Source organism: Schistosoma haematobium, chromosome 4, assembly GCF_000699445.3.
Source record: "Schistosoma haematobium chromosome 4, whole genome shotgun sequence".
Lineage (NCBI taxonomy): Eukaryota > Metazoa > Platyhelminthes > Trematoda > Strigeidida > Schistosomatidae > Schistosoma > Schistosoma haematobium.
This window is the reverse complement of record NC_067199.1, coordinates 45,212,844-45,227,033: the sequence shown is the minus strand read 5'-3', so window position 1 is coordinate 45,227,033 and position 14,190 is coordinate 45,212,844. Positions and strand designations below refer to the sequence as shown.

Sequence of the window (14,190 nt, the reverse complement as noted above, 5' to 3'; positions counted from 1 at the left end):
AGACAATTCGACACAATAATTAGTTAAGTAAACCTCTTTATATTGTCATTGAGTTGAAGTAAATAGATTATTACCATTGTATTTGGACTGTTGATGTTGTCAAAAGATTTGAAGTCATATTCCTAATCAGGAAATAAGGTAGGTTGAAAATCGAACGTGCAAACAATTTATGATTCACCAGTATTTCTATTAACTGTTATACATTTTAGGAATTGTACACTGATTCTGTTATGTCCCGTTAAGCATAATGAATGGTAACTTTTAGGATCTATTTATGAATCAATACTAAACGTATATTTCTATTGTATAATTATTAAGTAACTAAACCATGCATATTCATACTCCTCTTATTATGAGCTTTATTTTGATCTATGAACTATTATTATACGATTTACTCTTCTTGAATTATGCCTTGTCTATTAATTACTATCTCCCTTATTCACAGCCACATTTGGCTAAATCTTGTACAAATGTCATTTTCCATTTGATGGTACGACGCGGTCTGTCTGGTTGGTATATAAACCAAGTATGCTTGAAATAAATGATTCATATTGTAGAGGCTGAGATTAGTGTTCTGGACTCAACTGGCTGGGCTAGGCAGGAAGCAGGACTGATAAGAACTCTAGACTACTCGCACGCGTTTTATGCATCGTTGGTCCGATTGATAATTCACTGCTCTCTAGCTGGTGGTATCATTACGTATACATTAACAGGGAACACAGGCCACAAGTTCTAACAGATTCTATGCTCCATCAAGAGTATCACCAATCGATAAGTTTTGAGCAATCTTGTTAATTTTATGGAGACATGATATAAAATTAGTACTATAAGCCTATTTTAGATGAATTTTAAGTTTTTAAGTTGATCAAAAAAATGAAACAGTTATTCACAAGTCACATTAAAAAGAGCTTCTTATAATGATTTTCTAAATTGACCGAATATAAGTCTTAAATTTGTCTTACACTGACAACACATCCAATGAAAAAATAAACGCCTTATCTAAGAAAGCAAATTAGGGATGCTCGATAGAAGGACTTCCCTGACAGTGGTTGTATGTACGTGGCCATGTGAGAGCATTTGGAGAGTCCGCTGTCCTTCTCCGAATGCTCTCACATGGCCAAGTTTATACAACCACTGAAACGAAAGTCAGACTCACTGTCTTCTCGCGGCTACAGTGTTGTTTACGAAATTGAGAGGACGAAAGGCGAATGTCCGGAGCTTGAACCTGGTTGGTGGAGACTTATGGTCCATCTAGACGTGTTGGAAAACTTCGATTCCAGACCAATGGTGCACATTAGCCCCAGGATCCTTATGAAACAAATGTGTGTGAACCAGTTATTGGTCAACGGCTACCATGGGACTGCATCTTCTTACGTTGCTCCACTGCAGACAATTAGGTCGAAGGCTCCGGACATGGCCCCCCAAAGAAAATCACCTGCTTCGGTCTGGGCACCCGGGCAGTATCCCAGCCCTCACACAAATCGAATGATTTGTGTGACCCATATGTATCAGGTATCCCTTTGTACCAATATTTATGTGTTCAAATAAATAAATAAGAATTATGTACATAAAAAAAAGTAACTCAATCTTAAACAAAATGAAAGCGTTTCAGTGAAAAAGATTTTCGTTTTAGTAGTTGTACATTTGCATTTCTAATTTATAGTAGTTTATAATAAAAACGGAAAATTTTAACAGCACTTGAGCTAACAAACGTGATCAGTTGTTTATTGAGGAGAATGAATGAAAATTATACTCATAAGTCGATATCACCAGGGAAAAGGTGTTGAGAACTAACACACGAGAAGTACACAGTTTTTTTCGTTCTAGTTTGGTTTTCTTTAAGAGTTCACAATCACCACACTATTAAGAAACAAAATTCAAACTTTCGAATTCCTTTAAGAGCACGATAATATCGATCTGTTAAGTTAATACCTAATAGCCAACATTCAACATCATAGACTTTATTTTAATTCTTCATTATCCACTTTTTATGTCATCTCATGATGAAAACTAAATTCAATCCGAGCTAATCTTCACTAACCTTTAGTCGTAATAATTACGGAACTGTGTTTAATGACAAACGAAAAACAGTGCAAACATTAACGATCAAAAACTATGCAGTCAACATATTATAAATTATTTAATCTAGCAAAATGTTGCTCAACAAGGTGAGAATGGGAAGGAAGACAGATAGAATAGCGAAATTATGCTATCGTGTATTGAAGATTTAGGTCAAGATTAATGGGGAAAAAAACAACCCGGGAAATTGTAAGTGGCTTTATTATATACAGATTATTGATGAGATATTTCAATGAAATGATTCATGTCACATTTCCAGAACTGTGTTTATTTTTTCTAGTCCTGAGTGAATTTAAACATTGTCTTAACAAATGAGAAGAGAAAGGATGAAACACTGATCTATTCTACTAACTCATACGACATAAATTGAATATATCTTACATATTTCTTATGATCTTCGACAATGTATGAACGATGCAAACGCCTAACAATGAAGATGATTACACTGAGCGATGAAATATTGTGTAGCACAAATATAAAGTGAAAGAAATGTTCATTAATAAAACAAAAATGAATACAATTGGCGGAGGAAGAAATTATGAAGAAGCACTGAAAGTGGATAGGACACACATTGAAGAAAGCACCCAACTGAGTCACAAGGCAAGCCCTCATGTGGAATCCTCGAGATCAAAGGAGAAGAGGAAGACCAAAGAACACATTACGCCGAGGAACGGAGACAGGTATGAGAAGAATGAACAACAATTGGATAGAACTAGAAAGGAATGCTCAGGACAGAGTGGGTTGGAGAATATTGGTCGATAGCCTATGCTCCATTGGGGGCAACAGGCTTAAGTAAGTCAGTAAGTAATATGCAATCGGATAGATGAATGGAAAAACTTCCCTATTTTATCTTGACTTTTTTTCTATAGATCGGTTTATATTTAACAATATAAACTTGAGATCATACCACATATAATTTACTACTAGCTGATTAATGTATTGGAAATAAACGAAAAAATCATCTATTCACTTTGTACATTAATTAAGTTTGAATAATGGCTAGCAACGGAATACAAAATATCTGTCTCGTTCTATTTGAAACTCTTTATCTAGATGAAAACCTGTAATCTAATGTTGATGTTTATATTGAGACTTATATCGACTACCTTTCACTTCAAATATCGACGCATTATCCCACCAGACTATTGAGTGCAGATAGTTACCAACATATGCAACAAGTTTAAGACAAGTAGGAAACCGACAAACATTAGTTCTTAGCATAATCAATGGGAAAATAAGAACCTTGACAAATATTATGCATTAAAATATAAAACAGTTTACAAAAGGTAATTTTTTACAGATTCCGTACTATTAAAATGATAATTTCTATGGTAAACTGATATCACTTAAAAATAAACCATTAGAGATTCGTAAGAATGGACAGTCCTAGTATTGGATTCCTTAATATTATCCGCTCACAAAATCAATGTTAAATTCATGTTATTTGTGTATAATAGTGAGAACTGTAGACGTAGTAACTTAGTTGCAATACATTACCAGTCAGTCAGTCATTATCAACATAGACCTTGAGAAAAACTAACATCAGCCTCAGTTGACAAAACCATATCAGCATGTCGAAGCTAAATTAACGCCATGAGAAACAATGCAGTTGAAATAAAACTAGTATCAATAGTAGTAAAAAAAGACAAAACATTAGGAAAACAGTTTGAGAAGAAGGTATGTATAAAGAAATACTAAGATTTAAGATGATATGAATACATCTAAGCTACTCAGATAAATCCGAAACCATCAGATTCAACGTCTCTAATCATTACTTACATACTTACACCTGTTACTCCTCGTGGAGGAGGATAGACCACTCACCTGCATTTTCCATTCAACCTTGTCCTACGAAACCCATTTCAGTTGTTATTAATCCATTTCATTTCTATTTCCCGAAGTAATGTGTTGTTTGTCCATCCATCTCTTTTTCTGTCCTTGTGAAACAAAGACATTTCGGGGATTGCTAGCTCGTGGTTCGTAAACCGAGATATTCAAGTTTCAGATATTTCTAACAGGTGAGCAATATTAGCATTGCTGAGTTCACGTAGCTCATCCATTTTATTTGGCAAGCTCGCGGCGTTCATGTATAAGTAGTTTGTGCTTTTAATTCCAAATGTATGAGCTTCTTCTTCCTGTTTGTCTGTATGAGCCTTGCGTGAATGGACAGGTAACCTACTTGAACAAGGTTTTCCGTGTTGGTATCCCCTGTCCTTTCCACGTTTTTTGTATGATCGAGACAGTCTAGAATTGGGATGGTCAGCTCCAACTTGTCTTCGTTGATACTTCTGGAGTTGAGTGGTTTGATTCTACATTTCTCAATAAGAACATGTTCCTAGTTCATCAAGAGTTTATTCTTCCTCGAACAAGTAACCAGTTTTGTATTGTTTAACACTGATTCTTGTTAAAACCTAGTACTTTAATTTCATCGTTTTGGAAAGACAAAAGTTTCCTTGTCTGGCTGGTTTAATTTTACATTTGAATAACTCGATTACACAAGTTTCACTAAAGGGAAAACCGTTTATTTATTTTGCGCATTTTTGATCTTCTATACGTAATTTTGTGCTTAAATGGCACCTTTCCTGTGATGAGATTACCTGGTTCAACTTACTTGGTGATATTCACTTCTTTATGCTTAGATAGACAGTGACAAACAACAACAAGTTACATCCAGAGAATCATTCGGCGAAGTACCCAATACCCACAGCATACGCCGCTGATCGAAATTCTCGACTGAACTCTGTTCTGTTCATTCCTTTCCAGCAGTTTCTAATTGCTATTCATTCTTTGGATACCTGCTTCCAATCCGCGACGCAATTTGTTCGTTGGTCTTCCCCTTTTCCGTCCCCTCCAGGATTCCAAGTTCAGATGCGCCTCGTCATGCAGTTTGGCGACTTCAGTAATGTATGTTCTATCCACTTCCAGCGCTTTTCCCTAATTTCATCCTCAGATGGAACCTGGTTTGTCCTCTCCCACTGTACGCCGTTGATCATGGTATACGGTCAACGGATATTTAGTATCTTCAGTAGACAATTGTTTATAAATACTTGTACACTTTCGGTGATTGTCGTGGTAGTTCTCCCTGTTTCAGCTCCGTATAGTAGAACTGTCTTGATGTTCTTATTGAACATTCTCACTTTCATATTGGTTGATAGATAATCGTTTTGAGTTCCATATGTTCTTCAATTGTAGGAATGCGGCCAGTGCTTTGCCAATCCTCGCCTTTATGTCTGCATCCGATCCTCCTTGTTCATCGATGATGCTTCCCATGTACGTGAACGATTCCACATCTTCCATAGTTTCGCCATCAAGTGTGATTGGGTTGGTGTTCTCCGTCTTGTATGTGAGGATCTTACTTTTTCCTTTGTACATATTGAGACCCACTGATGCAGAGACTGCTGCTACACTGGCTATCTTCTTCTGCATTTGTTCTTGTGTATGGAATAGGAGAGCTAGGTCATCTGTGAAGCCCAAATCGTCCAATTGGTTCTGAACTGTCCATTGTATCCCGTGTTTCCCCTCAGATGTCGAGGTCTTCATAGTCCAGTCGACCACCAGAAGAGACAGGAATGGGCAGAGTAGATAATCTTGTTTGACTCCAATCCTTACTTGGAATGCATCTGACAGTTGTCCCCCATGCACCACTTTGCACTGTAGTCCGTCGTGTGAGTTCCGGAGAATGTTGACAATCTACTCAGGAACTCCGTAGTGTCGAAGAAGTTTCCACAATATTCTCCTATTTACACTGTCAAACGCCTTTTCATAATCAAGAAAGTTGATGTGTAGTGACGAGTTCCATGATGATCCGTAATGTCGCAATTTAGCCTGTACACAATCAATCCTTACGGTATCCAACCTTTCTAACCATTGATCATGATTATTTCATGAAATGCAGTCAAATCATAAAGTTAGAAAGTTCCAAACTAATTTTTTTCTCATGCAAATTAACTGTTAAAGTACCATAACTAAGAAGTTACAAACAAAAAACAGATCAATAGTCCGATGTTTTCTAATTTCTTATATATCAATTAATTTTATTATATAATCAAATTTTATTTTCTGTAAAATGTTTATTGCCTATATTAACCAAATGTCAAGAGGAAAAAAGAAGGTTTCAATTATTTGTCCAAATTAAACTATTTGACGATTAAAACTTACACATACACACAAAGAGAGAGGGGGGAGAGATACACACAGGATATAAATAGAGAATAATCACTAACTGTAACAATATTTTATTACAATTGCTTAATTTAAATCATTCACAATAAATTTTGGTTTGCTTGAATTATTGAATAAAACTTTTTACTATGCAATAAAAATAAATAAACTTGTAAGAAAAGGTAGTTAGCAAAGTGTATAGTAAATCTTTTGAGGTTATTATTAATATAGTTGCGAATAGACATTTAAAGTCTTGTAAACTCTTGATAGATGTTATCTTATCAAATATTAACCACTTTGCACTGTAGTCCTTCATATGAGTTCCGAATGATGTCAACGATGTTGGCAGGTACACCATAGTGTCAAAGAAGTTTCCATAAGGTCCTCTTATCCACACTGTCAAACGCCTTCTCATAGTCAAGGAAGTTGAGTCCCATTCAACTGATTGGTCAACGATGATCGGTAATGTCGCGATTTGGTTTGTGTACGACCGATCCTTACGGAATCCAGCTTGTTTATCTCAACGTCAGGTGTCTACTGAACCTTTCATCCGGTTCAGCAACACTGTTGGAAACTTCACCTGGTACTAACAGTAGTGTGTTGCCTCTGTAGTTCTCACCTTTGCTTAGACCTCCTTTCTTTGGTATCTTGAAGAGGTGTCTTTTTTCAGTCCGTCGGCACTTGTTCTTCTTCCCAAATCTTCCTGAACAGAACGTGGAGCATGTTTTTAGTTGCTTCTATGTCTGACTTCAGTGTTTTAGCTGGTATATTGTCAGATCTTGATGAATGCCCGCTCTTGATTTGTCTGGTGGCTATTCTGATTTCTTCCGTCGTTGGTGAGGTGACATCTATAAAAAGGTTTGTGTGTTCTGCTTCGATGTTTGGCGAATTCAATGAAGCTGGTCTATTCAAAGGTCCCTCGATGTATTCTGCCCATCTGTTCCTCTGTTTTTGTACCTCGGTGACTGTCTTTCCTTCTTTGTCATTAACCGGTCTCCCTAGTTTACTATATTTCCCTGCTAGTTTTTTCGTTGTTTCATATCTCCTTCTCGCAGCTTTTTCCGCTGTCATTGCTAGCTCTTTCACGTACTTCTGCTTGTCGGCTCTAGTGCTCTTCCTCACTTGCTTGTTTGCTTCAGTGTATTCAGTTTGTGTTTTGACTTTCTCTGCTCTTGTTCGGCTGTTGTTAATTGCTATCTTGTTATTCTTTTCTTCAACCTCGTGCAAGTTTCCCATAGAGATCCATCTCTTAGGATGGTGCTTCTTGTGGCCCAGAACCTCCTGACACGCTGAAGGCCGTGCTTCTTTGATCCCCTTCCAACTGTCCTCCATAGTAGTTTTTTTCTTTTTTCAGTAGATCCTGTAACACTTGGAACCTGTTGTTGAGAGTTGTTGTGAATTCGGTGAGTTTGTTAAAATCTTATAGGAAGGCTGAATTGAGCCTTTTTACTGCTGTTTATCCAGTTGTCCAGTGCTTCATTAGATTCAGTTTCATCTTGGCCATAATCAAGTGGTGATCTGAAGCTGTGTCATCTCCCTTCCTCGTCCTCACGTCCTTCATCGTCCTTCTGGATTTTTTATCGATACAAATATGATCTATCTGGTTCTCCGTGGTGTGATCCAAAGAGACTCATGTAGCTTTGTGTAAGCATTTGTGTGGAAATATTGTGCCGCATGTAACCGATTTGTTGAATGCACATAAGTTTCCAAGGATACATTTGTTACTAAACCTTATTTAAGCATTTAATCGACGAAATATCACACACATAAGAACGTCCTAGAAATATATATATTTGCGATTACAACTGGTTGCGTGGTTAATTCAAAAAAAGTGGAATTTATCTACCCGGTACAGGCCTATATTCTCGTCTGTAAGCCACATTGTCTGCATGGGAGTTAGTGATGTTATCCATCCATTTAAACTGAAGTGCGCATCGCAAGGTTTCAACATTTGACCAATCAGTTAGAAGCTAGGTGTTTCATTGACCAACGCATTAGTTTGTGACATTCGTTACTTGTGCACAATTTTTTGTTTGGGCGGTTCATTAGGTGGCTAAAAACGAGTTTATTAGAGGTGGTAGACTTTATGGAGATGGCTTCTGGTCATTGATAAAATGTAAGTCAGAATTAACCGGGTTGACTAGCATAATAGTGTATATAACACACAAAAATGGATAGCTAGGCACAAATAACAAAGGATTTTGCACAAATTCATTTCAGATCAAGCTCTTACAGTACCGTGTGAAATCACTGAGAGGAAAATCAAATTAAATTAATGAAGATGATATGGAGAATATGGTTTTCAAACAAAAATGTAACCTTAATTATTAAGGGCTGTAAGAGAATATACAGTTTTATGGATGAAATGGGGTGTATTTTGACTACAGAAATTGATTTGTACCCAAGTCAATTGATACCTTGATCCATCAATAATAATAACTGCTAGGACAATAACCAGGTTATACATCTCAAAATAAACCAACTTCATGATCTAGGACTCATTCCAGTTGACAATTGTTAAAACAACGATTTTGCTTAGGTAGAATTCTAAAACAGGTTGAATTTCAATTACTATTATATACGAGTAATGACATCCACTCAATAGTAAAAAATAAACATTAAAACACTTGGATTGACAAACTACAGGCTCATCAAACAGTTGATGAGTACATTTATTATAAAAGGAACTAATCAAGTAATGTAATGTTTATAAATTGAAAGTTTTGCATGTATGGATTTCGGCAGCATGTGTGATAAAAATCCAAAAACGTACAGAGACTTACTCTTAAGTCACACGCTGCATTCAACAAGATGTTGCATGGCTTAAGATCCCTATGAAGAACATTTGCAGAATGTATGTACTTGAGGCCTGAAGATGAATCATGAATGGATGATACAAGGTTACCTCTAAGCATTTGATATAAAAAGTAGCAAATATGATCATTGCTTAATTTCTGTGTCTTTAGTAAGCGACACAGGTCAGTTTCCATGAAACATTCAACAATATAGCTTAACAGTGAATATACAATTAGACAGTACTATAGACTTACATATCTTTCATCTCTTCAAATGTGTTTGACGTTATAATATCATGGATTTTTACAACCTGTAAATTTATTTGTAAGCGAATGCAAACATTCCAATAACAAACGTTTTCATGGTCCATTCTACTAAGTATCCAGATTTCCCTGTACGTTCTTTGACTGTATGTCTGGTGTTCAAATGGGGAAACTTTCTTCAGAGCCACTTTTTCATTACGCTGACAATCAAACGCCGATCTTAATCATAGTTTATGAAACGAACCAACATACACAACGATCCCATACGCACCTTCACCAACATACTGAACGTTGTTAAACCTTGGTCCTAACTCAAATATTTGTCCTTTCACTGTTGGTATTGGTGATTTAGACATTTCAAAGCACCAACTTAAAAAAAGCTGTTAGTCTAATCCTCTTAAAGTCAGTAGTAACAACAAATGGTAGAAACTTTAGAAAGGCTTTGTGCATATCATTACAATCAGCCAGAAACGCATAACTTGAGACCTCAGACTCTTTTGCGAAAACAATGTGCATATTTGAAAAAACACAAGAAAATCAAGGTTAAAAGGTACAGTATCCAACGTTTCCGTGACGAGCTAGTGTAAACTAGTTTGCTTCTTAGCTATCTCTTCTTGATGTTTCTCATAGTAAAACCTCTTCAATTGTACCCGATCAGTTGACTGTCTAACGTTTCCGTAAAGTTAAGAAGTAATAAATGCATCTACAATTTTTTGTTCCAACACATCTCGTGCAAGAAGGAGATTAAAAACATGAGACCTAATTTTACTGAACCCGTGTCAGGCTTCATAAAAGGCGTTTATGGTCCATGATCCTTATTATCTATCCTATGATCTGACATTTTTAAAACTTTGATGCTATCGGAAACAGAGTCCAAATGGTTCAAATGGTTGTGGAAGGAATAAAAGAAGCTTCCGCTTAACGGGATTCGTGTGTAGTAGCAGTGGATCACCAATACCTCCAGGCAGGAACCTAGGTATATTAACGATAGTGAACGAAAAAAGAAATTGGTAAATCATAGTAAGATATTATCCTTAGTCCTTAAGAATAGGTCAAGTTTCCTCTTAAAGGACTCCTGAGAAGCTGCTTGAACTAGCTCAGTCGGAAGCGAATTCCAGCATTTGAAAACTCTTAAGGAGTAGAAGTTGAGTCTACAGTCCACTCTGCTATGTTGTGTCTCCAGTTTCTAAGTGTTACCCCTTAGGTTTGTGTTGGAGGTAAACTGAACTAGGTGTTTAAGGGGATGTCCAGAAGTGTTAGGGATACTGTAAGCCATTAGAACTCCAACTCTAAGACGCCCATATTCTAATGGGTAAGGGTTCAGTCATTAAAGGCGTCCTTCATAGGGCTTGAATTTGAGTCCCTGAACTGATTTCGTGGCTCGCCGTTGGATACGCTCCAGAGTGTCCTTATCCTTTGGAGCGAGGGAGGAAATACTATGTTTCCGTACTCTAAATGGAGACGAATGAAGATGTTGAAGATTGTGAGGAAAGTTTTTCCGTCAAACTAGCCCGAAATGCGCTTCAATGTTACCAGTGCAAGGTTTGCTCGAAAGGCATTTTTGTCACAGTTAGCGTAAGACTTCAAATCGTAGGGTACCAACACTCCTAAATATTTTTCGACTCAGGGTACTTCTAGAGAGGAGCTGCATAAACTGTAACTTAAGTCTGCAACATGTCTCGGATGGACTACTTTACAAAATGAAGTGCTAAAGGTAAGTCTGTTGTCATCTGCCCGACTTTGAAGTCGAGTCAGATCCGCCTGAAGTGCCAGTATATCCTCTTGGGTGCGTATCTCTCTCTTTAGAGTTTCACATCATCAGCAAAAAGTAATAACTCATACGATACCAGTTGTGGGAGACCGTTTATATAAATCAAGAACAGAAGAGTTCCTAGTACCGAAGCCTGGGGGACCACCGGAATATTCCATAGCCTGAGAGAAGGTGAAGTTAACTCTGACCTTAAAATATCGAGTCCTTAGATATGAAGTGAGCCAATCAATTAGAGGTGATTTAATACCCAATCGTTTGAGCTTATTGATAAGACATATGTGGTTGACCCCATCAAAAGCTTCTGAGAAGTCAAGGTAAATGACGTCGACCTTCCCCTTGCGATCACGGATGCTTGTCCATCTGTCCACCGCGGTCAGCAGGTGAGTTATACAAGAATGACTATTCGTGAAACCATGTTGTTGGGGTAAAATGAAGTTTAAGGATGATAAATAGTCGTGTATACCGTAGCAAATCAGGGACTCCATAATTTTTGAAGGTGTAGAGAGAAGAGCCACAGGTTGGTAGCTTGAAGCTTCGCTGCGTCCACCTGCTTTGAAAATTGGTGTGATATCAGCCAGCTTCCAAATTTCCGGTAGTTTGCCTTGGCTTAGCGAGCGTGATAACATCACGCTTAGCGGTGTTGCCAGGATTGATGCTGCTTCCCTCAGTATAGCAGAATGAACCATATGTGAGCTTAGAGAAGTGTTGCAGTTTCCGGTACACCAAGTCAGCGCTCGGGCTCACTTCGGAAAGTCCTGTGCAGTTGTAGATGAAGCCTTCATCAATGTAGTTAATGTGGGTCGATTGAAATGTCCGAGAGTATTGTTTAACCAGAAGGTTGGCGGTGTCACCGTCGTTATTGGTTGGCGATTAGGACCCAGCAATTGAAAAGCTCTAATTTTGGCTTGTCGAAGAGAGGCTGCATAACGGAATAAGCTTTTCGAATTGAAGACAAATTTATCCATAAGCTTCATCTGGTACTGAAACCCGTCTCTTCCTGTTGCCTTTGTGCATATGTTCCTTATATGTTCGTATTGCCAGGATCGAGAGGTTGTCAACTGAGAATTCTTCGCTTTTAAATACTCAGTCTAAGCGCGACGGCGTCTGGCTGTTTCTCCAATAAGTTGCCGACTTCATATATTCGAACAATCCCAGATCCTCAATGAGGTTGAAGAACCAAGCTTCAGAAGAGTTTTCACATCCAGCATACGTATGTTCTCTGAAATTGACTTCAGGATGATTGAAGTCCCCTCGGATCAGTAAATGAGTGAATCTGGGATGCGTAGATCGGGATAATTCTTCCAGCATACGATTGTAGTACTCGATGTCTGCAGTAAGCTTCCTGTACATGACTTCAACTAGATACCTCGAAGTGGTAGACAATCTTATTGAGCACCACACGGATTCATCAAGATTGATTAACTCTTGGTTGTGCACTTGATCTTCCTCCAGGCAGCACGAAAAGTATTAGGCTACTCCACCTACAATTCTTGTTCTTCTGTCCTTGTGAAACAAAGACATTTCGGGGATTGCTAGCTCGTGGTTCGTAAACCGAGATATTCAAGTTTCAGATATTTCTAACAGGTGAGCAATATTAGCATTGCTGAGTTCACGTAGCTCATCCATTTTATTTGGCAAGCTCGCGGCGTTCATGTATAAGTAGTTTGTGCTTTTAATTCCAAATGTATGAGCTTCTTCTTCCTGTTTGTCTGTATGAGCCTTGCGTGAATGGACAGGTAACCTACTTGAACAAGGTTTTCCGTGTTGGTATCCCCTGTCCTTTCCACGTTTTTTGTATGATCGAGACAGTCTAGAATTGGGATGGTCAGCTCCAACTTGTCTTCGTTGATACTTCTGGAGTTGAGTGGTTTGATTCTACATTTCTCAATAAGAACATGTTCCTAGTTCATCAAGAGTTTATTCTTCCTCGAACAAGTAACCAGTTTTGTATTGTTTAACACTGATTCTTGTTAAAACCTAGTACTTTAATTTCATCGTTTTGGAAAGACAAAAGTTTCCTTGTCTGGCTGGTTTAATTTTACATTTGAATAACTCGATTACACAAGTTTCACTAAAGGGAAAACCGTTTATTTATTTTGCGCATTTTTGATCTTCTATACGTAATTTTGTGCTTAAATGGCACCTTTCCTGTGATGAGATTACCTGGTTCAACTTACTTGGTGATATTCACTTCTTTATGCTTAGATAGACAGTGACAAACAACAACAAGTTACATCCAGAGAATCATTCGGCGAAGTACCCAATACCCACAGCATACGCCGCTGATCGAAATTCTCGACTGAACTCTGTTCTGTTCATTCCTTTCCAGCAGTTTCTAATTGCTATTCATTCTTTGGATACCTGCTTCCAATCCGCGACGCAATTTGTTCGTTGGTCTTCCCTTTTCCGTCCCCTCCAGGATTCCAAGTTCAGATGCGCCTCGTCATGCAGTTTGGCGACTTCAGTAATGTATGTTCTATCCACTTCCAGCGCTTTTCCCTAATTTCATCCTCAGATGGAACCTGGTTTGTCCTCTCCCACTGTACGCCGTTGATCATGGTATACGGTCAACGGATATTTAGTATCTTCAGTAGACAATTGTTTATAAATACTTGTACACTTTCGGTGATTGTCGTGGTAGTTCTCCTGTTTCAGCTCCGTATAGTAGAACTGTCTTGATGTTCTTATTGAACATTCTCACTTTCATATTGGTTGATAGATAATCGTTTTGAGTTCCATATGTTCTTCAATTGTAGGAATGCGGCCAGTGCTTTGCCAATCCTCGCCTTTATGTCTGCATCCGATCCTCCTTGTTCATCGATGATGCTTCCCATGTACGTGAACGATTCCACATCTTCCATAGTTTCGCCATCAAGTGTGATTGGGTTGGTGTTCTCCGTCTTGTATGTGAGGATCTTACTTTTTCCTTTGTACATATTGAGACCCACTGATGCAGAGACTGCTGCTACACTGGCTATCTTCTTCTGCATTTGTTCTTGTGTATGGAATAGGAGAGCTAGGTCATCTGTGAAGCCCAAATCGTCCAATTGGTTCTGAACTGTCCATTGTATCCCGTGTTTCCCCTCAGATGTCGAGGTCTTCATAGTCCAGTCGACCACC

At 38.0% G+C, this 14,190-nt stretch overlaps 1 protein-coding gene across 1 annotated transcript in view; it reads right to left on the bottom strand.

The window, feature by feature from the left end:
* The window catches only part of MAPK1 (Mitogen-activated protein kinase 1), a 111,436-nt gene extending 101,622 nt beyond the window's left edge, over nt 1–9,814 (bottom strand). Inside the window, exons 1-5 of the mRNA XM_051216542.1 lie at nt 9,552–9,814; nt 9,392–9,518; nt 9,291–9,346; nt 9,146–9,249; nt 9,024–9,109 (exon numbers count right to left, since the gene is read on the bottom strand). Coding sequence (XP_051067139.1) covers nt 9,024–9,109; nt 9,146–9,249; nt 9,291–9,346; nt 9,392–9,518; nt 9,552–9,655 — 477 coding nt within the window. The 5' untranslated portion in view covers nt 9,656–9,814. The remainder of the gene's footprint in view (nt 1–9,023; nt 9,110–9,145; nt 9,250–9,290; nt 9,347–9,391; nt 9,519–9,551) is intronic.
* Between the last annotated feature and the right edge of the window lie 4,376 nt (nt 9,815–14,190).